This window comes from Puma concolor, chromosome A2 (assembly GCF_028749965.1).
Source record: "Puma concolor isolate L17-30 chromosome A2, mPumCon1.1.hap2, whole genome shotgun sequence".
In the NCBI taxonomy this organism is placed as follows: Eukaryota; Metazoa; Chordata; class Mammalia; order Carnivora; family Felidae; genus Puma; species Puma concolor.
In genome coordinates, this window is record NC_141668.1 from 39,309,622 (window position 1) to 39,335,914 (window position 26,293).

The 26,293-nt window shown below is 41.5% G+C and overlaps 1 protein-coding gene across 4 annotated transcripts in view; it reads left to right on the plus strand.

Moving 5' to 3' along the window:
• DOCK4 (dedicator of cytokinesis 4) overlaps positions 1-26,293 on the plus strand; it is a 434,929-nt gene that overhangs the window by 404,207 nt on the left and 4,429 nt on the right. For 2 of the 4 annotated variants that reach the window (XM_086692336.1, XM_086692344.1), the window contains 12 exons: positions 1,241-1,407; positions 4,048-4,134; positions 11,389-11,565; positions 12,713-12,796; positions 16,085-16,204; positions 16,531-16,652; positions 16,978-17,098; positions 18,133-18,214; positions 18,340-18,449; positions 20,143-20,215; positions 21,983-22,096; positions 24,861-24,922. In XM_086692336.1, coding sequence (XP_086548462.1) covers positions 1,241-1,407; positions 4,048-4,134; positions 11,389-11,565; positions 12,713-12,796; positions 16,085-16,204; positions 16,531-16,652; positions 16,978-17,098; positions 18,133-18,214; positions 18,340-18,449; positions 20,143-20,215; positions 21,983-22,096; positions 24,861-24,922 — 1,319 coding nt within the window. The remainder of the gene's footprint in view (positions 1-1,240; positions 1,408-4,047; positions 4,135-11,388; positions 11,566-12,712; positions 12,797-16,084; positions 16,205-16,530; positions 16,653-16,977; positions 17,099-18,132; positions 18,215-18,339; positions 18,450-20,142; positions 20,216-21,982; positions 22,097-24,860; positions 24,923-26,293) is intronic. The other 2 variants (XM_086692348.1, XM_086692356.1) reach the window with 2 other exon arrangements.

A 26,293-nucleotide genomic window follows, 5' to 3' on the forward strand; every position in this document is an offset into this window, starting at 1 on the left:
AACAGAATGTTCTGGTTATTATCACAATGTCAGTTGAAAGGAAATCCCTTAAGGATTCTGGTAAAGAATTTTTTCCTTTCAATTAAAACTTTTCTGTGTCTCACCTGCTTTTAAAGCTCCTTTTAGTGATCTCCCTTAGAATAATTTTCCTCCAACATATCCTGTGGAAACTGCTTCAGTTCGAGGAAATGATAGTGTTATATTTACTGGCACATATCATTCACCCCCTTTTCCTGTGATACTTTTATCCTGGAAGGAAGGAAACAAGGTACCTTACTTAGTGTCTTTGGGGGAACTCTTAGCCATGGCATCCTGGACAGCCTTTAGTGATGGCTGTGTAATTGAAACTCCCATTGTCTAAATACAAGCAATCCAAATGAAATTACACAAGCATTAGAGACAAAGGGAATTCACCCCAGCACTCCTGTGTGATGGCTTCTGTCTTCCTGAAACTTATGTTCTTAAAGAAGACAAGAAACTCCCACTGATAATTATGGATACCATTTCAAAGTAGAAAATAAAATGCAATAGAAGCAAGAAATTCCATAAGGGAAAAGATTTTGCTGTCCTTCTTAGGATGAAAAGAGAAGAAGGTGTAAAACATACACGTAAATATGATACCCCTCTAATGTAATTTTTTAAATATCAACTACACCAACAACACTCTGCTTATCAGTAGAAGATTTGGGAGAGTGATAGCTTAAGTGTGGGAAGGCTGGAGACACGGAGCATCACACAGGTAAATATAAATCACTGTCACAATGGGTTCCTGTCTTTGGTCATGGTTGCATGGGTATACATTATTATACAAACAAATGAAGAGGGGACATGCATAGACTAAGGATAAGAGTGTCTCTTAAACAAGGATTACAGTTAATGTAATTCTAAGTACCTAAGATCCAAGCCATAGCCACTCACCCCCACCAAAAAAAAAAAAAAAAAAAAAAAAAAAAGAAAGAAAACAAACAAATCAGTGATAAATAAATTCACAAGTTATAGACATTTTAAACAGATACTTTGTCAGAATCACCTACCTAAAACTAGTTCAAGGCCTGCAGTTTGAGAAATGATTTGTTGTCAACTGAGTTCTTGGCACCTTCCTAGCAATTTTTAAAACGATTTCGAACCAATGGAAACACCAGATTGTTACCCATCCTCTTCTCTCTGCCACAGCTCAGCTCAAGCCAGATTTCCACCGAGTTTGCCAAGTTGGGTTTCCTCCTTGACTTTTTAATCCTAGATTTACAGATATATGCTGTTACTCCCATTCCGGAGAGCCAGGAGGTCCTGCAGAGAGAGGGTGTTCCGGACAACATCAAAAGTTTCTATAAAGTGAATCATATCTGGAAATTCCGCTATGACAGACCATTTCACAAGGGCACCAAAGATAAAGAGAATGAATTCAAGGTATCGTGCAGTTCTATTACATGTGGTTTCCTGTGAGAATCTTGGGACAAGCCGCTCGATAAATATTTACTCAGAATAGAGTCAGGTGATAGAACCAGAAGGGAGGAGAAATCATTTAGTCTTGTTGATCTCAAATTCTTCTGTGTATCAGATTGAGTCAGAAATCAGAGTCAGGAATCCTGACTCAGTAGGTCTGAGAGGAAGCCCTGGAAGCAGCTTTTTTTGTGACCGTGCCGGTAGTCCTCAGACCAGCCTCGGAGATGTCATGATTGAGCTCAGCCCTCTCATTCATTCATACGGAACCAACTATGGGGACCTCAGAATATTTGTTCTGAGATACCACAGACCACAGTGAGTGAAGAATGCTTAATCAATAGGGGAAAAGAAGATTCGGAGACTGGGAGCAGCAGGAAATTTCTATGTGATCTTCTGCTTTTTCTTGTTAGAATGATGTGTCATTAGGACTTGTGAGAAGACACACAGGATAAAAGCAAACCATAGACTCCTTGCATGTGCCAGTCCGTTGTGAGTAGTTGCAATATGCCTTACCGTCCAGAGCTCCCTCTGGCTGTCTCTCAGCTCCACAGGGGGAAAGGGGCAGGATGGTCCCACAGACACATTATAGTCTCCTCTTTCCTTGACACTGACAAGGCAAGACCAGATAGATCTCTGTTAGTCACTATTTCCCCCCATACAAAGAATGCAAAACAAACCTATTATTGTGGGTTATTTGGCTTGGCTTCTTTCATCACAGAGTGTCTCTTTAAGCTGGGAAACATTCTCCTGATACTGTTAGCAATGACTGTCTGATGTTAATTCCCCTTGTGGCCTCTGCCTAAGTGCCAGTTCTCAGTGTGCCCAGCAGTAGCTCCAGGAATTAGGCATGGCCATTCTGCAGTGTTATGATGGCCCTCAACACAGCCGTCCTCTGTGCAAAGAGGTCTGATGGCTTAAATATCAAGGCAAAGAAACTATGGGAAGACAGAACTGGGAGGTTCCTGAAAAGATCCATGAGCATTTTCTAGTCCTTTTGGATACTTCAATTTTTGTTAGCGTCTCCCCAAACCAATTAGTGATCGTTGGTTTATGCTATGGTTTTCACTGCAGTTGTTTACACTGAACAAGTCAGAGATCCACTGGAGTCAGGCAGCTGACTTGCTCAGAGTCACGTTCTCATTACCCATACACCCTACACCTTCTGGTATCTTCTCCTTTGCATTTTCTGCTGCACCACCTTTCCTCATGGCTATCACTTTAAGTATTTATCCGTGGTATAGCAGTCCTCCTAGAAAATGATGATAAATCTGGCTCCTGCTTCCTGTGCCGACAGCCCTTGGCATCTGGCTCCAAACTGCCCCTCCGGAAGCCTCATCTGCGCCACAGCCCGCCCACTCACCCTCCTCTCAGCTCCCGCAACATTGAACTTCTCTTCTTCATCTCCTGCCATGCCCTTTTCGCAAGCAATCGGGGCCTCAGCGCAGGCTGCTTCCTGCTGCCTGCAGCGCTCCCCCCCCTTCCTCCGCCTGGCAAACTCCTACTCACTCTTCAGCATTCCACTCACGTGTCACCTCCTCTGAAAAGTGCTGTCCTCCTCCCACAGAATGAGGTGCCTGCCTCCTTCCTTCTGCTTCCCCCAGCACTTCCAGCATGCCTTTCTCTTTGCCCTGAGCCCTTCCATACCTGCTTACCTCCTTGTCACCACCAGAAGGCTTCCAGCCACTGTCACAGGGACTCTGCCCAGTCGGTTTCAGTAGATCTTGGCTGACACGAAGAAATCCTCCTGTTTTTTGTTGTTGTTGAATACGTGGCATTCATTCAGGGATTTTGTAAAGTATATCATTCTCTTGAGAATATACTTTGTTTAAGAAAAATGAGGCACGGGTACAGAAACATGGTTGACGAAGGTGAAATCTGTCATCCAACAGCTGCTCTTATCAAGGCGGCCATGCCTTCATGTGTCATGGGGATGCTCTTCCTGACCAGGGGAAGCCTCCGCTCTTTAAATACAGATCCTCTTGGGTGGTGGCAGTTCAAACGTGCATGAGGAAGTGTGGCATGGTGAGGAAGTCAGAAGTTCTAGTAGGTCGGGTCTGTGCTGGCTCTACAGGTGACTAGAATATACCTCTGAGCAGGTCACGTTGCCTCCTTGATGCTTAGCGTCTTCATCTTTAAAATAGAAAGATGGAGCTCCATGATTCCTCCTGGGCCTTTCCTCCTTTGGGATGTTGTTATTCTGATCCTGTGTTGACTAGCTGATGCTATTACCCCTTCCAGATAGAAATGACAAGCCCCAAGACCTGAAGGAGTGAAGAGAGTTTAAATTGGAATTTGAAAGAAATTGCAAAGGCAATAATGGGATGGCCTGTTACTCTATTTTAAGCTTGTTGTCTGAAGTAGATCACTTATTGCACACAGGAAAAAGTGTCAGACAACATAGAATGGAATTATTAACCTAGCTTCAGCTATACCTTACGTGGTAACTTCTTGAGTGTGAAGGGATTGCCCACGTGCTAGAATGAATACTAAGGAAAAGCTTCCAGAAATCAGCAAACCTGACCAAATTGATGGCAAACATTAGTCATAGCTCAGTAACTAGAAAGAAGGGACACTTGGGGATTTAATTTGTTTTGTATTCCGTAGAGTCTCTGGGTGGAGAGAACATCATTATACTTGGTGCAGAGTTTACCTGGAATTTCCCGCTGGTTTGAAGTGGAAAAGCGTGAAGTGGTAAGGATCAGAGCTTATTGTCAAGTACTTTCCCATCACAGTTGCTCACTGGGAGTCCCGCCATATGTCAGTTGCTTCTGCTGTTGACTCCAAGTCCATGGAAGCACATGTAAGTTAGTGAATGTTTATGGTATTGACCGCTGTGACCAAGGCTTTAGGGGAACATTACTGTTTTCCTAGTCTGGCCGGTTGGAGGGATTCTCCAAAAAACAACTGCGACTGCAGCATGTAAACAACTCAGGCCCTCGAGTTAGGGGAGCTGGTATTTGAACTACTGCAGGCTAGTGGGGAGGGGTTCTCTACCTTATCTTATTTAATCACCAGACCCAAACTATGAGGTATGTATTTCTATCCCTATTTTTACAGGTCTTAACAAGAAGTTAAAAGCCTTTGCCAGAGGTCTCATGTTAAGATGTTGGAAAAGGATAGACTCAAACCCAGATATTCCTGCCTCAAAAGCCAGTTACATCCAACTCTTTTAGCTCAGTTTCCTTACAGGCAGCCTGAGGCTAGTACAGAGCCCCAGCACTGTATCTGATGCACTGGAAGTCCGTGCTGTTACCTTTGGCAGTAGAACAGAGGCTGCTGAATTGGTCTCACTGAGCAGTCCTGGATGAACACCAGCTAGAGACCCTTGGGTGTCATTATAGAACCTGGAAACTGCAGCACCCGGGTCCCCTTCAGGTTGTAAACCATGCCCCAGCTCCAGCCCCCAGTTCTGGGTGCTGACAGCAGCTACGTCCAGGGTGAAACCTCACCCTGCTGCCTGTGCTGTTCTTCAGGCTGGCTGAGCCTTGATGGCAGCCCTGCACCCAAGCAGCGTCCCTTCTCCCTCCTTTGGGACGTCTGTCCTGGCTGAGGCCAGCCCTCTGGTGGCCGGAGTCCTCTAGCTGATAGAAGACGTGGCAGTTGTGAAGACATCATTTCACCCCTTTCTTAGGTAACAGGCTCATTCCGTCAGTGGGTAAATAAAAGCAGCTTTTGCCCAAATGGTCTTCCAAGAATGCCTCGTCCTGCCTGAAATCTCACTAAGCATTGAAACCACTCAGCTTATCATGCTCATTGAAGCTAAGGATGTAGTGGCATTTTCCTTTTACAGTGCTAAAAATTTCATATGGCTTCCTAGACAAATGGAACTTAGTTTATCAGACTGCCTCAGTGCTGTTGTATTCTTGTAGGTTCTGAGTCCAGGGTCCCCACTGATGTACCTTGGTGCCTTCCATAGAAGAGGAGAGGTCGCCCAACAGTGTCAGAAAGTCTTAGCTTTATGCTTCCCGCTGAATGGCATGGGCCCAACCCACATCGCTGTTCTTAGTCATCTACCCTGCATTAATGATTCAGAGAGCCATTTCAGCTACTTACTACCCAGAGGGTTAAATCTTCTGAGGTCTCACCAGTGGCCCTAACCTTTGAAGTATTACCCCCTCACACACACACACACACACACACACACACACACACACACACACACACTACTCATAGAAAGTACCATGCTGATAATGATTAAAGAAGCATTACTAAGCACAACCTTTCAAACGTCAGCTGCTTACTTTATTGGAATATATAATCTTACATTCTGTCAAACAGAACAAATTTAATTGGGCTACTTTGTTCTCTGAACACAGCCCACTCATGACAACCTTATGTCTTTCTCTTGTTCCCACTGCCTGGTATGTCCTCACCCTCTATTAAAGTTGCTGGTTTACTACTTTACTTTAATTCATAGTGTATGAGGCCCTTGAGATCAGAGGCAGTAGGTACTAAATACATATATGCCAACCTGAACTGAAATTCCTTATGTACGTTGTCAAAATCTGAAAGATTCTGAAAAACCAAAAGGTGTTGTCATAAGTTCAGCTCCCAAACTCAATTGGTAATAAACCTAACCTGATCTGCTGTTAGGACCATTTACGATCTTTATTTCACATAGTATGAATATTCATATGTTTTAGTCCAGAAATATTAAGGCATTGGTTAAAAATAATCTTCCCGGACCCTGCTTGAGGGTTATGTAATAAACTATCTGTGCCTTATATTATGTTTCTAAAATCTGAAATTTTCTGAATTGTGAACCATCTGGTGCCAAAGGTTTCTGATGGGATTGTGGGCCTTTATTCTCTAACCCATAGCCCCAGAGTTTATTATCCCATTCTTGCAAAGATAGCAAAGCCTTTGAAGTACTGTTTTCTCAGTAATTGTTTTTATTGTTTTGAGAACAAATAAAAAAATAGGTACTTTCCCCCATTAATAAGTAAGCTCATTTAAAAATTTTCAAACAAGATAAACCACAACAGAAATTTGTGATGACTTTTTAAACTCCAACTAAAGATAATGAGAATATTTTCACACCTCACATTATATCCATCAGAAAATCACGTGGCTCTCCTTTCAAAATATATGCGGAATCCAGCCACTCTTCACCAGCCCCTACTCATAGCGCCATCTAGTGTCTGATTTCTGCAGTAGTGTCTTAAGTGGTCACATGCTTCTACCCTAACCCCTTGCAGTCACTTCTGTGTACAGCATCCGGTGTCCCTTTTAAATTTAAGTTGTATCATACAAAAATAAATACATAACAAACCTGATGTACCCATCATTTTACTTAAACATCTGTCAAAAAGGCCAGTTTTGTCTCATCAGCTCCATCCTCTTTTACACTGGATTATTTTGAAGTAAATGTGACATCATATCATCTCATCTATAAATAATTCAGTATGTATATTAACAAAAAAACATAACCACAATAACGAAAAAACATAACCACAATATCATACGTTATCCCGTCTTAAAAAATGAACAGTAATTCCTTGACGTAAAATAACCAGCGTTTACACTTCACCAAGAGTCTGTTTCTTTTATGAGTTTTTGTTTATTTGTTGTCTTTTGTTGTTCGAATTCAGATCCACATCAGGGCCATACATCGCACTTGGCTGAAATGTCTCCTAAGGTCTCTTTTGATTTATAGGTTCTCCCTGAATTGCTCTTTTTCCCCTTGCAGTTTGCAGCCTGCGAACCAGTGGGGTAATTTAACATGTTTCTTTGCCCCTGTATTTTTTGTAAATTGGCAGTTAGATCTAGAGACTTGATAAGATGCTGTTGTTATTATTGGTTTTTGTTTATTTATTTTTTTTTTTGCAAGAGTACTTCCTAGGTGGTGTTATGCTTCTGGTTGTCTCTTTTTTGTTGTTACATTGGAAGCCACTGATGATCATGGCCCCAGCCTACTGAGTGTCGCAAAATGGTAAAATACTTTGTCACTCCTTTTTTGTTTATTCATTGGAACACTTCTGTGATGAGAAACATTCCCTCATCAACTATGTGATTACCCTGAGGTATAGCAAAGGAAGGATGACACCCTACAGAAGCGACCAGAGAAGTTTTTTGTTTGGTTGGCTTTGTTTTATGTATCATTCGTAACTTGTGGATTTAAGCATACTGGGTTTTGTTTGTTTTTTTTAACTCATTGTAATTGTTACTCTTACTGATTTTCAAGTTGTTCCATTTTGCCCATTGGGAACCTCTTCAAATTGACTTTTGAGTCTTTTTTACAGTATCCAAGTATTCGTTGTTACTGAGCTAACACATAGGACTGGATTGTCAAATCAGATGTGGGAATCAGCATCAAGCTTTACTAATAACTTTAAGGCAATCAAGAGGCTCATATGAAGCAGAGAGACATCTGAGACCTCAGGCCTTGGCCTCAAGGTCCTTCTTTTCTCACATCAATAGTAATTTGGAACAGACGGAGTCTCTAAGTGAAATTCACGGGATCCCTCATACACAGGGTACATTTAAATTATGAAATTCACATTATGAAATACTCCATTTTATACTGCAGACAGTTATAAAACTTACCTGGGACATTATGTAGGGAATCCTATATCATGGCTTATCAGTTTTATTACTGAAAGCAATCCTTAGCTGGGGACACAGATACCATCTCCTCCTTCTGGCAATTAGTCTTGGACTGTTTACTTGAAGGTTCAGTTGACAAGGGGATAAGACCAGATCACCTGCCTTCCTTTCTGTTCCCCAAGGATATTCCTCCATTAGAGACAGTGAATGAATCACAGGCCAGCTGCTTTACTGCCTTCCTCCCAGCCGCCTTCCTGGCTTACTGGGATAACTAGGTTCTCCATTTCTCCAATGACTCCTGTTTCTTTTTGGTGGTAAACAGCATTTAAAGATCACAATCCAGGGACAAGAGGGAAATAATCTTTCAGTGACTGTTTTTTACACATTGTTTTTCACATACTCCTTTTGACCATCTCCTTAGAAGAATTTCCCTAGAAATGAATTGGTCTATCAAAGAGTCCACAATTTAACCTTTGATTCACGGGCCAACAATGGCATGTATCAACTTCTGTCTTGTCTGGTGGGGATTAACTGTTCTTGAGAATACCCGTTTTCCCACCATCCTCTCCAACATTGGGGGTTCTGTTATTTTAATCTTTCCTAATAATAAACCGAAAATGATCATACTAGGGTTTGTTTGGGTTTTTGGGTTTTTTTTTTTTTTTGGCATTTGTTGAATGCAAGTGAAGACGATATTTTTTTCATATATTTATTTCCTCTTTCTATTTATTTTGTGAATTCTAGCCTTTGGTTTTCTTCGGTATTTGAGAAATAACAATAATTTATCAGGAATATATATGGAAATATTTCCCCAAGTTACTGTTTGTCTTTTGCCTGGGCTTGTTGCAATTTGTTTTTGAATTTTTTCGTATTAATAGCATTTGAACTTCTAAAGATGAGCATGAGTTTTTTTCCCCATTGGCCAAAACACAATATTTTTCATCTTAACCATTTTTAAGCATACAGTACAATAGTGTTAACTACGTGTGCATTATTATGCAACAGATCAGTTTTATCTTGCAAAACTAAAACTCTATCCATTGAATATTTCCCCTTTCTCCCCTCCCCAGCCCCTAGCAACCAGTGTTCCATTTTCTAAGATGTCTGACTTTTTACCTTTTAGTCCATCAGAATTCTCAGACTTTTCCTTTATGATTTAGGTTTTATGATTATAAAACAAAGGCTTATTGTCCTAGACAATAAATACTTATTTACCAGCACTCTGTAAAGAAACACAACATTGCCAATAGCACCCTAGAAGGTTCCCATGTATTCCTTCACAGTCACAAGTCACTCACTTTCCATTACAGGTCACCACTATCCTCACTTACTTGGTATCCATTCCCTTCCTTGGTTGGTCACCTAAGTTTATGATTCTCTAAAACAAGTCAGTTTAGTTTAGCCTGGTTTTGAACTTGATGTAACAGTATCATAGTGTATACATTCTCTTGTAACTTGTTTCTGTCACTCAGTATTATTTGTCACAGTGTTATTACATGTGACTGAAGTTTGTTTTCACTGCTGCATACTCTTCCATTGTGTGAACATACCACAATATGTTTATGCATTCTCGTATCAATGGACATAGGGATTTTGGAGACACTTATGACAATTTTTGTACATTTCTTCACACACATGTACATACATCTCTTACTTTTTTTCTCAAACATACGCTTGCATAGAATTGCGAGACCATAAAATATAATAAAGATATCTTTAACTTTAGTGTTTAATGCCAAACTGTTCTCCAAAGCGATTGAAACAGTTTGAACTTCCAACAGCAGAAATTGAGAGATTCTAGTACTCTCATTCTCACCCTCATTTGCTATTGTCATATTTATTTTTGCCATTTTGGTGAATGGTCAGTACTATATTATTGTGGTACTGTTTTTCACTTTTTTGATCACAAATAAGGTTCAACACCTTTTCATATATTTATTGACCACTTGGTCTTCTTCCTTTGTAAATATAGTGCCTGTTTAAGTCTTTTGCCTATTTTTACTGGGTTGTTTGCCTCTTCCTTATTGGTTTATAAGAGTTCTATATATATTCTGAACAGGTATACTTATATCATTTTGATGTTTTTATTAATGCTTCCAAAAAATGTACTTTGAGATCAGAATCACTTCTTACTCATTTTCGTATAATTCTCCTGATGCTCCTCATCGCACATTAGTGGTCAGAAATGAGATATAATTCCCCAATCCCTGCCCAAAAGACCTGAGTAAGATCTTACTGTAAGTTGAAGGGAGTTCTGCCCTAACTCATGGATTGTGCAAGAACAAACTGCTGTTGGGTCTGACTGATTGTAGGTGGGTTGTGGCATGGTGTATCGAAGGCTATTGAATGCAACTTACAATGCTTAATAAAAATCTTTATTCTTTTATTATAAAAAAAAGAGTTCTATATATATTCTGGACAGAGGCTCTTTGATGGTTTTCTAGGTTATAAATACCTTCTACTTTCTGGCTTTCCTGTCTAGTCTCTCTTGATGAATGTATAATATTAATTTTTACATTGTCAAATTATTCTCATACTTTGCAGTGTTGTTTGATGATGATGTAAGTGAACTTTAAAAGTCCAGTTTGTTTCCTTAACTGAAAAAAAAGACCACAATATTTAAATGTGTTTATTGTAAGATTGAATTACTTTATAGCTAAGAGCTTGGCAGACCTTCTCTTCAAAGACAATGTCAATGACAATAATGGCTCCAATGTTAAATATTTGAAGAACATTTTCATCATTTTCAGTTCGGTCCCCCATATAAGCTAGAATTTTTAAGTCATTATAATTCTTTTGGCTCTCCTTCAAAAAATAGATCCTGCAGCATATATGATTAACTTATTTTCTATAACTCCCAACTGAGTACCATCCTGTGCCACCTTATGGTGCTGTTATATATGCATATGGGGTCCATATGGGCATATGTCCCATCTTCCCAACTGGGTTGAAAGCGTCTTGACATCAGAGGATTTGTAAATGCATCTTTGTATCTCCTGTGGTGCTTTGCATTAAGTAAGCATTTAGAAATGTGATAATAATATGCAGGGCCCCTGAATATTTAGCCCTTCAGGAGAAAAGATAAGTGAGTTTTAACAGGCATGAGATGCTTAGATTTTCTTTGCGGGTTACATTGATTGTTGCAGTGCTAATATGGGATTGATGATTGCTGATTATCCAAATCACATTTCAACCAATCAGTATAATCACCTTCACTTTCCAGACCTTCAAATGAACAGCTAATTTGTCTTCCACATCCTGTCTGTTCTACTGTATGGCCCCTGGTAGAGATATTGATGGGAGCCGAGGGGGAGCACAAATCATTCAGAACATGGATGATCTACTTTCTTCTTGAATGTCACAAAATCCAATATATATTTATGCCCATTTGCTTCTCAGGTGGAAATGAGTCCTCTGGAAAATGCAATCGAAGTGTTGGAAAATAAGAATCAGCAGCTGAAGACTCTGATTAGTCAGTGTCAGACAAGACAGATGCAGAATATTAATCCCTTGACCATGTGCCTGAATGGAGTTATAGATGCTGCGGTTAATGGTGGAGTTTCCAGGTATCAAGAGGTGAGGATTAGATATCATTTGAAAGTTTTTAAATGTGATTTCTTAGGGCTTCAGAGGTTTTTTTTCAAAACATGTGTGCATATCCACAAACTAACATAGGGCTACAATTGACACAGAGCTCTTTGTTAAATAGAGCAAACATATAGTCATTTGTGATGCACACTTACTCCATTTTTCCAGTATATGACATTTTTGAGGATAAAACTGTATGTGTGTGTGTGTTCTTGGATGAATAAAGTAGTAAGGGTATCAGGATTATTTAATAAATGTCTACCTAAAACCATTTCCCTGTGCAAAGAGGTTCACAGGCATAGAAAAGTTTGATCTTCTTTAGTAGGTACTTTAAACGGACTTTTCATCTCCCCTCTTGGTTTTAAACAGAAAGTCACAGTAGCTTACAAGGTGAGGAGGCTGTCATTTTGGTCATACTGAATCTTTTTTTTTTTTTTTTTTTAATTTTTTTTTTTTTCAACGTTTATTTATTTTGGGGACAGAGAGAGACAGAGCATGAATGGGGGAGGGGCAGAGAGAGAGGGAGACACAGAATCAGAAACAGGCTCCAGGCTCCGAGCCATCAGCCCAGAGCCTGACGCGGGGCTCGAACTCACGGACCGCGAGATCGTGACCTGGCTGAAGTCGGACGCTTAACCGACTGCGCCACCCAGGCACCCCGGTCATACTGAATCTTAAAGCACTTCGTTTTAGGATACAAAGCTTATTGACTTGATTTGCTGTTTGCTTAGTTTACCAAAGATTCTTATTTATACAATCCCTGCTCTTCCTTGGACAATCCTTTTCTTTTGTTCTCTTCTGACCAGCTGCCTTCAGTAGGAGTCATTCCTTCTGCCCCAGAAATGTGGTTCACAATGGTGTTTCTTTAAAGACGCCAGGTCCATGGGTCACCTGGGTGGCTCAGTCAGTTAAGCCTCCGACTCTTGATTTTGGCTCAGGTCATGGTCTTGCAGTTCATGAATTTGAGCCCTCCAATTCTCTCTTGGGATTCTCTCTCCCTTTCTCTCTGCCCCTCCCCTCCACAAAATAAATAAATTAAAAAAAAAAAAAAAAAAGATGCCAGGTCTTTAGAAGCAACTATGTCTTTCACTTTCTTTTTAACTCTCCTGAAGTAAACTATCCCTTCTCTTTCTAGGCATTTTTTGTCAAAGAATATATCTTAAGTCACCCTGAAGATGGGGAGAAAATTGCACGGTTAAGAGAACTGATGCTTGAGCAGGTAGGTGGGGACAGAAGCCAGTCACCTCTCTCTCCTGCCGAGATATGTGTGCATGGTTACCCAGGGACCCATCTACGTGGTTCTCTCCATCAGTGTTCTAACAGAAGCAGTCAGTCAAGGGTTATAGATTCATCTGTAATGTATTCAAAATTGCTAATTTTTACTTTAACTTTACACTTTGATGCAAAAGTAAATTTAACAGTGAGTAAACTATGGCAGCCCCTTATAACAAGCAACCTCATGTAGTCTCTTAGAATAGTGCTTGAATGTTCTCTCCCTAAAGACTTGCTGCAGGCTTGATGCCAACTTTTCACTCAAAATTTTGGACTCAGATAAGTCTGGGCCAGCTCAAAACAAATGAATAGATAAATGAATGAGTGAATGAAAGCATGAGATTCTGCCTTAAATGTTATAGTAAGGGAGCAATCAATAGACTTTGCTTTAAAACAGTATCATGTTTTGCAGACTAAGTCTATAGGTCATATGGTATGGACAAAACTAGATTCAACCCTATCATTTTCTACTCCAAGGAAGCATAGTTTATTTTTATTTAGTGCCGTCAAGTACAAAGAACTAGAGTCATCTCTTGCCTGCTGCATTCCTGTTGCTGGCTCTTGGCCTGAAAATGGTTTGAAAACCTCTGAGGTAGGAGGCATAATGGTTATTCCATAAAAAATGGAATACATATGATAAAACATGACCAGAGCATTTCTTTCTACTTGATAATACCAAATTAATTAACAAATAAGGCATTCCCTTTTGGATTAGAAAATGATGATGTTGTATCTGATTCTAGTCCATATTTTATGCTCTGCAGGCTTAATCCACAGAACTTAATACTAGGGAGAAAGAAGTGACCACAGACAGGGACTGTGGCTGGAAGAGGGCCAGGTATGCAGCATCCGGAAAAGAGAAAGGAATTACTTTAAGTTGACCTGCAAAGAAATAGAGAATAAGTTCCTACTGTGGTTCTGGGGATGATGTCGATACTAGAAGTGAGCAGGTTAGGTTATCCGATTCTTAGGATCATGGAGTAAGTGTAGCCTTTGTTGATACTCAAAAATCTGTATTTAACCTGAGCACAATCTCTTGTGAGTGGTTTGCCTCACTGCAGGACTTTTATTTGCTGTATTTAGTCTGACTGAATTCGTTCCCCAGAATTATAATTAAAAGGGCCAAGAAGGCTCTCAAGAAAAATAAAATCAGGGAGCACCTAGGTGACTCAGTTGGTTAAGTGTCCGACTTCGGCTCAGGTCATGATCTCACGGTCCACGGGTTCAAGCCCTGCATCAGACTCTGTACTGACAGCTCAGAGTCTGGAGGCTGCTTCGGATTCTGTGTCTCCCTCTCTCTGTGTCCCTCCCCCAATCACACTCTGTGTCTGTCTGTCTGTCTGTCTGTCTGTCTGTCTGTCTGTCTGTCTCTCTCTCTCAAAAATGAATAAACATAAATTAAAAAAAAAAAGGAAAGAAAAGAAAAAGAAAACCAGGAACCTTTGTTTCCTCCAGATCCTGCCTGATTATGTTTGTAGGGCCTTGTGGAAAGAGCCTTGTTGGGGGAAACTTTAGATCTCTGTCACAGGACAATCAGTACAGGTGACTGCAATGTGACCTTGGGCAAGTCATATCACCTTTGCCAGACTATAGTAGAAGGGGTTTAGGTTAGTGAGGGCACCATGCTCCTCTGGACCTCTGTGAGGTGGTTCAGATAAAAACTATGTAGTAGACTCAGGGACACACTGCCCCACTGGCTCTTCCAGAAAGGACTTGTTGCCCCAGCTGATGGGAGTGGTGGCCGTCAACAGATACCTTTGGCTCTCAGGTCCTTCAGCTATTGCCTCAGCTACAGAGCACTGCCTGCCCCAAGATGACCATCTTCCTGGATGGCCCACATCCCATGACTGAGGAGGAGATATACAGCCTGGCCATTTGGGCCCAACAGAGCACAACTCTGACAGCCTGTTTGAGGCCCAGAGCCCCCCTGGTGTCAGCATAGGCTGACGTGACTGCCCTGTGCCTTGGTTGCTTTTTCGTCAAGTCCTGCTTCTGCCCCTCCCTCACACAGACAGTGATTCCAGGTGACTCCCCAGTAAACATCCTAATCTCCATGCCAGAGTCTACTTCTGGGAGAACCCAACCTTCAACCTGATTTGGACAAAAGAGAGGTCGCCTAACAGCATGTGTTTAAAATGGAGACTGGATTCCTACCCAACATACAGTTGACCCTTGAGGTCAACTCTTCCATGTCCTTCCATCCCTCATCAGACTCTTCCTTTATGTGTCAGACATACATTCCACTCTTACTATTCCTTTTAAAGGTGTCATTGGTGTTTAAGGTATTTTTATCTTTATGATACACTGGCGGTGGGTAGGAGCTGCCATAGTCCTGTCCCCATAGGGAAGGTTCTGGAAGCTCTAACCCACCAGGCTCAGTCCTGAGCTCTCAGTCTTGAATCTTCCCAAGCCATGAAGATAAAAACCATGTGGTAATGGTGTGATTTGCTTTCCTCTCAGTCAGTGCAGTTTGCTCTTTTGACCACTGTAGTATGGGGCATTTTTTAAAATGTAAAAGACAGCTGATAGTCAAATCAAAGGAATTAAGCACTATTAATAGCTGAAGAACAAAAGAAACTGGAATGTTTATGTCCATCTCTTGTGGGTCCACACTGCAAGAAACTTTTTAAGTAGGAGCTGCTCCAATTATTGCATTATAATAAGTGAATGAGAATAATAGCTTTTAACAAAAACAAAAAGCATGGCAACTATTATAGAATTCCTGTTCCTGTTTTACTTCTGTGTCCCCCTCTACAAATTTGGGAATTCTGGGGGAGGGGTGGATGGGAACAGAAGAACCTGATGGAAGAGAGAAGGGTAATGTGGAAAAGGGGGTGCCGTCCAGGAAAGAGATCCCTCAGGGAGAAGTACCTGATCCCACTAATAGGGAGCCGCTCCTTCCCAATCCTGACCAGTGCAGAAGGGGGCCAAAGGGACACATACTTGCTTAAGAGGGTTGTTGTTACAGATCTCAGATACATGGGAAAGAAACTTAGGGTACCAGGGAAATGAAGTCTTTGGAATGAGAAAGACCTAAGTTTGAATCCCCATTTGTCTTTTAGCACCTGCAAGAGCTTTCTGATCCTCACCCGTAAGTGAAGGATTGTTCCCGTCTCGTGGGATTGAGAGGATTCACAGTAACGCATGCAGAATGCATGGTACAGTGCTTGACCCCTTAGCAAGCACTTGGTAGAGTTACCTATTGACGTGAGTTTCTTCTTATCTTATTATCAAGGCACAGATTTTGGAATTTGGTTTGGCCGTGCATGAGAAGTTTGTACCTCAAGATATGAGACCCTTACACAAAAAGCTGGTGGACCAGTTCTTTGTGATGAAGTCAAGTTTAGGGATACAGGTACGTACACAGAGTGTCCATAGGGGGCAGTCTGACCACTGCCATTTGCTTTTCATTAGAGGGACGATGAAGTATCCAATAGTGACATCTTTTGGTTTTTCTACCAAACTGCATCATTTTACCAGGGAGTCCTCCAATATTAAAATTGGATTATCTTCTGTGTGCCGTGTTCAGCTTTTATGAAAACCCAAAAAGGGCGAGAAAGCTTAATAATAATGAAACTTAACATTTATAACCTTTTAGCCTTGTCACAGTATACTAAAATACCTCACGAGTTACTTTGCCCATGTAATTACTCTTAAATATGTGCTTTACTACATCTCTAGGAGTTCTCTGCTTGTATACAAGCCAGTCCAGTCCATTTTCCTAATGGAAGCCCTCGTGTGTGTAGAAACTCAGCACCTGCTTCAATGAGCCCAGATGGTACCAGGGTAATTCCTAGACGCAGGTAAGTCATATTCTGAATTATCTTATAATTTGGCATCCCCACAAGATGATCTGGAATGATTCTCTCATTCTTTATGGCATAATTTGTCAAATACGCTATTTCTTAATGAAATAATTAACCCGCAAGGCAGCTGCAGACATCTGCCACTGGTAAAACAGCAACAGCATGAGAAATAAATAAACTCAAACATTTGATTATATTGAGGCAAACAGGAGACAACAAAATGGAATGTATATTTTTTTCCTTTGGTTTTATACCATGCCAGCATGTGATGAAGTGCAATTCAGAGACTGAGTTAATGACCATTTTTTTCCCCCCAAAACAGCCCATTAAGTTACCCAGCTGTCAACCGATATTCTTCCTCCTCACTGTCCTCCCAAGCTTCTGCTGAAGTAAGCAATATTACAGGGCAATCAGAAAGCTCTGATGAAGTCTTTAACATGCAGGTACTTGATTAGCTTTTTAATCGTCTGGTCGTGTGTATTCCTTTTCTGTCTCAATCGTGAGAGTTTCTGTTCACTCTGCTGTGCTAATGAACAGATCTGCGAGCAAGAACTTGAGTTAAGGACAAACTTTTAAATACTCTTACTGCTTTGTTGGTCTCTGGAGTCTACAAAGATAGTCCTCTCAAAACCGCCCATCTACTCTCAGAAGACATGAGCAAGAATGGGAAAGGCCGGGCAAGCTGTACAGGGTTAGCTTTGGAACTTACCACTTCATTTGGGGACTCTTGGAACATGTCACCACATGCTAGCTGCCTCTTAGCATTGCTAAGTGGCCTTTTTGCTTCACAATACGTGGTTGAGAGGTCCATTATAACATCTCTCTACCTAGGTACATGTCAACAAATTTTCATAATCAAAATATTTTTACTAAAGGAAAAAACATACAGTTTATAAGGACATGAGTCAGTGTAACTCTTGCAACACAGAATTTTATTCAGACACTGCTAATAGGGCATTCATAACAATTTAGTAGAACAAGCTGAAATTTTCCTTACCACTGTCTTTAGAAAAGGAGCATAATACATATTGCGGAACTCATGCCTTGAACACAGTTTTGGAGAAAACAAGAAGGAGTGTTTTCTGCCTTTTAGAGGCGCTCACCTCTTGACGTGCCCTAGGCTGGGAGTCTTGCTGCTTGCACTTTAGTCCAGGAGTGTGCTGCTGCCTGGTCCTGAGTCCTAGTATGTCGCCAAAACCAGCACGAATGTGTTCCCTTGGCAGGAGTCAAAATCTCGATTTTTTTCTTTTTAGACTGTTTTGTTTGTTTTTAAATCTTGGATTCTTGATTAATTCAGACAGGCTTCCTTGTTGATCTGAGATTTTTTTAGATTTCTAAATGGCTTTTCCTTTTTGTCTTTTTTTTTTTTTTTTTTTGGCTACTTGAAAAAAAAAAGGGCAGTGATTTTGTTTTAAATATGTCAGTGTTGTCCGAAGCCTCCAAGCAGTGTGTGATAACAGCTCCCATGTATTTCCAGCCAAGTCCATCTACCTCAAGCTTGAGTTCTACTCACTCTGCTTCGCCTAACGTGACAAGTTCTGCCCCATCGAGTGCCAGAGGTCAGTGCCAGGACGTGGGGTAGACTGAGGGTGCCCGCGGAACCTGCTGCCCCCGCACACAAGCCCCGTCCTCCAGACTGTTCCAGCTCCACCCCCTGATGATCCTTCCTTTCTTCTCTTCCCAGCTTCCCCTTTGCTGTCTGACAAACACAAACATTCCAGAGAAAACTCTTGCCTGTCTCCAAGAGAGAGACCATGCAGTGCCATCTATCCAACACCTGGGGAAACTTCTCAGGTAGTCCTTGTGGGACGGAGATACTTAGAAAACAAGCAAATGCCTGGAATTGCTTACATGTCTCTGCAGAGAAACGCCGTACCTGCCAGAGGCAACCGGATGGGCTGTGTTAGATAACAAGTCTTTCTGAGTGAAGAGTGAACCTCTGTCCCATGCCCATTGCTCGCAATTTCTGTTGGAGCCATATTTCCTATACAGATACAAGGGTTGTTGCTTAAGCAATAAAGCTGAGCAGAAAATGGGAAATGATCTCACCCTCCTTGACCTGACCCTGTAGTTCACTGCTGCTATTTAAACGTTACAAGGGGTAATTAGGTGGATGAGTTGGAGTGTCTGTGTTTGCATGTGTGCATAGCAGAAATTCGGAGCAGCTTTTTATCTTAGCAAAGGACCGTTCAGAGAAGCATGATCTATCCAGCAGCCTCTCTTTTGACCTCTACCTAGTTTGAGAAAGCTTCAGACTAGGTACCCAGGAGTGCAGGGCCAATTTCTGTTCACCTTTGCCATTCTTCTGTACTACATTGAGGGAGAAGCAGTTGAGTGCCCAGGCTTTCCCTGTATGCCTCGGGAGTAAAGCACTGTGGCCCTCACGTCCTGCCTGGCCTTGGTTTTGAAGTGGTCCCTCTTGGTCCCGGTGAGGGCAGGGCCAAAGGCCTGGCCCTCCGGGCACTTCAAGGGCCGTGAAGGGTGGTTCCAAAGGTGAAGATTGTTGGGTAACCCTGGGGTTTACCAATGCTTTGGGAATAACTTAGGAGTAGAGAACTATACTTATTTATGTTCCAGCTAATTTTTCTGTTTTTCTACACCATCCTGGCAGAAGTCTGTAACTGCATCTGGAAATGGATGAGAGCGAGTGGGATGTGTCTTGATTGGTTTATCTTTGCTGATTGTATAATCTTCCTGAAAGCCCCAGGATACCTCATCTGCACAACACTGATGTCTCGCAGAAATTCTCTCTGAGTGCGTTTGGCTGAACTAGCTCCCCAGTTTTATTTCCCTTTGTCACTTGGTGTTGCGAGGGAATTTCACACTCTGTTCCATCGGCTCCAGGAGTGCGTGTTGCCAGCATGGGGGACTCTGAAAGCCTTCCTTGATTAGCCTCCGACTTTTCCACTTTTGGTAAAATGTGAAGCAGTGTGTAGTAACCAAAAGCTCAATGCTGCACATTGATGTGGTGCATCTCCTTTTAAGGACTCGCACTTTTTCTTTTTTTTTTTTTTTACTATATTAGGTAGAACCATGTAAAAGTGACATTTTTGTGGGTTAAAAATTGTAGAATATTGTCCATTTCCCATGTTTTTAACCTAGGACTGAAAACATGTCCATTCACTAGAGATTTTTTGAGCTAATAATTCTTTTTTCATTCTTATTTGCATTTCATATTGCCAGTCTAGCATTTGTATTTATAAAGAGCACCATAGCTTTAGTGCTCCTTACTGTTTTTCACTCCATTTTATTATGAAAATGTATTTACCATTTACATTTAAAATTGAATACAAACTTTTTAAACTTAAAGTTCTTCTCCCCTTTTTTCCTTAAATATAATCGAATTCTTGGTTCGTAGGTTCATCATATACCATGTAAAAATTATTTTAAACAAAAAGTTTCAGTAATGAGACAATCATCTCATTTTCTAGAGGGTCTCACATGACAGCAAATTGCACCATAAAAATAGACTCTTATACCTTTGCAGAGGCTGCTGTTTAATCATATTGGAGATGGGGCCTTGCCACGCAGTGACCCAAATCTTTCTGCACCTGAGAAAGGTGGGTATAAAGCCAGCCCCTTCATCAGTCCTGAAATGTGGAAGGGTGTGTTTTGTCCTCATTTCCTCCAGTCTCCCATGTGTTTGTGTGGAAGGCAGATCTTCAGATCTTTAATGATCGGGACTAATTTGCACCTTAGGGGATTAATGAAAGACAGCCATTGATGATGCATTCTTTCAAAACTGTTTCCTTGTGGGACTGAACAGCAGAACCTGAGCAAGTTAGGAACTCCTCTGTTTAATGGCTTCTGGTGTCATGTCACCAAGGCAATTCCTGTGTTCCCTGAAACAGAGTTGCCAATTAGGTACTTGTTTAGCACAGGGAAAATAGCACCTTCCCAGATTGATTGCCTGGTCCCCCCCCTCCCCCGCCGGCCCTTTGTTTCCTTTACAAAGCTCACTCTGCCAGTTCTTCTGTTGTTTGTGGGGACTCACATACTATTTAAGAATTGCAATCCAGTGCATAATGGAGTGTGCCCTGCCTCAAGGTCACACACAAAATGAGAAACACATGCATAGCAGTTAATAGCCAATTAGCATCAGTCTGTGCAACACAGCAGAAGATGAACAGCAGATTAAATGTGATTTCCTCCACTGTGCAGGTGGGGGCTTGCGGTAGGTCCCCCCACTTGCCTCTCTCAGGGTCAGGCCTCAACAATCAAGTGGTCCCGTAAGCCAACGCATCAAGAGTCACTAATGAAATGTTCCCGTAAAGTGCACTTTAATTGTCCTCATTAAGAACTAAACTGTATTGTCATTTGAGTACACGGGTAGATTAACATTAAAACTTTCCTTGGGAGATTGAAATCAGTGAGAAGAGAGCCAAAATTATTTTAAAACACAAATTTTGCTTTAACGTTGCAAGTCAGATATTAATCTTTGCCAGGAGAGCTTATTATTTTTCTCACCACTTCTACCAAAGAAAACCACAAAGCAAATTTAAAACCGAGCAGAGAAAAATTATTTTAGGAGTGGTAATTCCATGCCATTAAATGAATGTGGTCATTTAGAGTAAAAGGTTGGAATCCTACATGTGTCCACCAGATGGCAGCGTCTGTCCAGGGAGCAAGCCGCAGGAACTCTGAAGTCTTGCTTCTGTAAACCTTCTTTCATAGCAGCTATTTATAATCTTGTGTGTCTTGCCCTTGTTCCTAACAGGGTTGTTCCATATTTCTACATCTTACTGAAGCATGGAACAGGCAAATTACAAGAAAGTAATGATACTGTCAGCATTCCAAATTACTTTTTTCAGGACATACTTCAGTATAATCCATTGATTTCAGTAACAAGAGTTCTTTCCTCAAAGAGTTGGTCATCAGGATGGTGTAGCATTGTAATTCTGCCAGGTAGTTGAAATATTAGCCTTTCGCTGCCTTCCCCCTTTTTGGATGCCACTTGTCTACAAATTTACACTAAAACCCAAGTTTTAAAATAGTTTAGTGACTACATCCTCCATCTGTTATCCAGCATCTAAACACATTTGTAATTCTCAACAAGATTCTATGCTCTTGTAGAGATTTGTAGTTCTGTTGGACTGCTTGAGGGGAAATAAACAGACATGCTACCACCCAATTAAATGTCAACTATAACTGTGAGGTAAGCAATTAAATAAAGGCCTAGTATTTAGGAGGTTTCCTGTTATTGTTGCTGTTGTTGTTTTTAATCCAGCTGATTTTTTCATTCTGGATAATTTGACTTTCTTCTAAGATCGCAAGTGTCGGAGGGGCAAAGTGGTCCATGTGTTTTTAGCTGTGTTATTCCCTTCCAGCTGTGAATCCCACCCCTAGCAGCTGGAGCCTGGACAGTGGGAAAGAAGCCAAGAACATGTCGGATAGTGGGAAAATTCTCTCTCCCCCTGTCCCTCCAAGACCCACACAAACTGGTGGGTATTTGAAGCATTTGAACAATCACTTTTATAAAAGCACTTTTATGACTACTCCAACTTGTCGTGAATTCCTCAGAGAAAAGTGGGCATTGGATGTCTGAGGTAAAAACCTTAGTAGCTGCATAATTCATTTACAATGTTTTTCCCCTCTTTCCTGAACTTCTCACTATACTAAGTCAAACAGCCCTCCATTCCTTATCAACTCCATTCACAGATTTTGTAGAATGTTCTCCTGCTCGGCACCGTCCTCAGAATTTGGGGAGGTGCCCTAACCTTGACCAGCCAGTAGTATTTTCTCTGTCCTTTGCTTGAGCCACCTCATTCCTGTCAAGCTCTGTGAAGTCAGCCACTTCACTCTTACTCAGGACTGATGCCAGGGTTTCACGTTGCCCCTAAATAGGAATTGACTACCAGTAACTTAATAGGCTTGTGGGGAACAACTGACCTCACATCCGTTGCTGTCCCTTGCATAGAGAAGTCTGTATTCAAGAGGGAGATTTCTTAACGGGTTGATTCAGGGTGATGCATCCCCTCCGGTGATGGTTTAAGAAGCAAGTTCTTAGGCCTAACCTCAGACCTACTGAATCAGGAGATCACCATTTTTGGAGTAAAGCCCTGGAATTGGTATTTTACCAAAGCTTTCTAGATTTGGAGAAAATTTTTAAGAATGTTTTTTTTCGTGAGTTGATAGCAATAACAGGCACCCTTTCCAACTGAATAAGCCGTTTGCTCAGTGAACTTGATACGGTACAGCCTTTAAGACCTGCTCTGCTGACTTTACCTATGCTGGTGATGGGGAGAGTCTTTTCAACGGTCACATATGTCTAGAGTAGTGTTGAAGCTTTACAAATACAACTGGCCTAAATAGGACATTTCCTTCATGGATTTTTCTGGGTTGATCACTCATGTTTCATTTGCTGTATAGTAGCATCTCATCTTTCTGTTTTCTTTTTTAACTAAGCAACTTTCTTGTCTTTTTAAAATACACTGTGTGCTACCCAGTGTATTCTATACTTGCCAAAACTAAAAGTCACCAACAGGTTTTGAAAGGCTTGGGAGATTTTTAGACACAGTAAGAAGTAACTAGGCTTAATTGGTAATCTGCATTAGAATACCATTGTCACCCTGGACAGCGGAAAATGCATCAATCAAGTAATTGGTATCTTATTCATGATGTACATATAGTCAAGCATTCTCCAGTTTAAATTTGGATGTGTCATGATGTTGGAAGCTTGGAAAGCATTTTCAAAGGAACAGTAATATTGATGGTAGTTAAGTTCCTAGGCCCATTCAAACTCGTAAGTAGGCAAGGATACTGACCAACTATTTTAGGCCTCTGTGGGAGAATGCCTTTCTTGAGAAACATCTCTGGATATGCCATGGCTGCGAGGGCTGCTGTGGAGTCCACCGTGGTGGGGCCACTGAATGCCTGGGTCAAGACGAAGCAGATGGTCAGCTACAGTAAACCTGGACTTGTGCCACACACAGCAGTGGAAGAAATACAATTCCCAGTCAGGATCTGTTTCTCCAAGCATACGTGATTTTCTCCCATCATCAACACCCACCGGGGACAGGATAGGAAATCTAAATGCTGGTGCTGGAACGTGGCAAGTGCCGGTGGCATGCCCTTAGTGTGCAGGGCAGAGCAACAGTGGGCCACTCTCTCTGGTCCCCCAGCACCCAGAGCACACAGGTGACTCACCTCTCCTGATTGAACCTGGCAGGACCACCCTCCCTTCTGCACTGATTGCTTTCCTGGTCTGTCCTCCTGTCATCATCCGTGGTCACTGTTGGGGGATCCGTAACTGTCTGTCTTTGTTTCCTTCAGCCTCTCTCTAGTTTTCTTAAGCGTCGCAAACCTCACTTTGACAGCTGGGAGAATGGCGGCTTATCACAGACCAAGAAACCCTGAACTCACTGAAACCTCTGTAGGTGGAATTGGGAAATCTGTCTCACATTCACCGCATTGACTGCATCACGGCAGCTCTCCGTGTGCGTGCTTATGCTTCAGGGGGCTGAATTTGACCTACAAGCACACGGAGCAGTGCCATCACCTGTCCTGAATCCCAGGTGTAGGGTTGAAAGTCTAGTGGGAGAAACAAAGAGAGAACACTTCTTTGCCATAATGATGAAATTCATAGAGAACCACTTGCACTCCCGCCCACCCCCCTCCCCCGGCCAACTTCCACCCCACAGGTGCAAAGAGAAGACCTGAGTAGGAGCATTAGGGAGGTAAACAGAAAACTTCTCATTTCCTGTCTGGACGCGGCCAAGTGTCTTCTGTTTTGGGAGTATTGGGATATGAAAGTGGAGGCTGGTGTGAATTTATTCTCATGGACCCTTTCTAAGTTGCCTGGATACCCTGGGTCTACCCATTGCTGCCCGGGTCAGAGTCAGCAGCTATTTTCCAAAGACTTCTCCTCAGCACCTCACACCTAAAGCACCTTTTGAAATAGATTGGGCAGTGGAAAAGCATCTGGACTTTGCAGAAATGGAACATGGACCCAGTTCGAGCCTCTGTCACTTCTGTAGAGCATCATGTATGCTTTGGTGACTTTTCACTAATTCTCCCCTGGCTTGGTGCTGCCATCCTTTGTGAGGAATCTGTTTTGGAAAGGTGTCACTTTCTCCCTTACCCCCCTTGCCTAGGAGGGCCTTGGGCACTGGGCCATCTGTAGGAGTTTGTACACAGAGGGCATTTTCAGATTGTCACCTTTCTGTTTTTTCTGGTTTTTGAAAGGATTTCTCTCTCTGTTTACAGCTTCACCAGCAAGACATACAACGTCAGTATCCCCCTCGCCTGCTGGGAGATCTCCACTGAAGGTACAGACTCTGACTTAGACTCAGGCTAGAGACTGGCCCCACATTCCTTCTTTCCTTAGGACTCCTCCCGGTGTATCACTGAAGTGCTTTCATTGGTATAGACCAGACAAAGAATATCTAAAGAAGGGGTGGAGGAAGATTGGAAAGAAAATACTAGACTTTGCTTTCAGAGAGTTGCCTCCATGAATGAAACCGTTTGTTTTTATATTAGCCTCATTCCCCAAGTCGGGAAAGTGAGAATGTACAGACTAGGGTCTGTGTATACACTGAACTAGGAAAGAAATATGGTCTCAGTGTATTTCCTAGGATGTTTTCAGTCTGCTCCTTTGGTTTAAGGGACATCAGAAAAAAAGAAAAAGAAAAACAACTTGAAAAACTTGATAATGAAGACCTAGTAAATGGTCTCCTGTACCTTTTTGCTTCTATCAGCCTCACCCATTTTGACAAAGTCAAACCCAGCTTCTTCACTTTTAATATTTTATTCTAAGGTTTTTATTTACAGTAGAGATATATACTTGATAATAAAAAAAAAGACAGTAAAATGAAATCAAAAATTTCTAGGAAACAAATTGAAAAGCTTTAAAGATGAGACGTTTAAATTGATATGTAAACATAGGCTATTTAACATCTGTAAACATACAAAATCCCTCATGAAGATAAAGAATAATATTTGGTCTCTATCCAAATTGAATCAGATTGGTTGCAAGGATTGTCAATACCTACAGACATTGGTGTTCAGAGCTGCTGCACCAGAGGCAAATACAAGGTTGAAGTGACTGTAAAAAGAATGACTTTGTGTCTGAGTGAGGATTTACATGCTCCATGTCCTTTTTGTTGAGGTATTTCTAGCTAATGTGAAAGAAAAAGACAAATTAGCTTCTAAAAACATAGGGGCAGGTCGTGATCCAATGCATCTGGGTGCTAAGGATAGTTGCTGATAGAAACTGAGAATCTGGAAAACAAAAGCCCCAAAATGGAGAAAATTGCAAGGAAGTGTGATTTCATTTGCATTGCCAACATTTCTGATGTAGAAATTTGCTGGAGAGTGCAAATTATTTGCTAGGGTTTTTTTTTTTTTTTTTTTTGGTCATTCTGCAATGCAGCTGTTAATCATAAGGTACATGTGACTGCATTCTCTCTGGAAGCCACGGACCATCACGTTGACGTGATGGGAAAGAAAGCAACATGATGTTTCCACATCTTACATGTACCCTTACTCACAAGGAGCTCCCACATATTGCTAATGCAATTAACATCTGCATTTTCCAACTTGCTTTTGCAGAGTAGTAATAACATGGTAAGTCACAGAGGTTGATTCTGTAAAAAGAACCTAAGGGATGAGAATGTTCAGGTAGCTACAAAACACTCCTA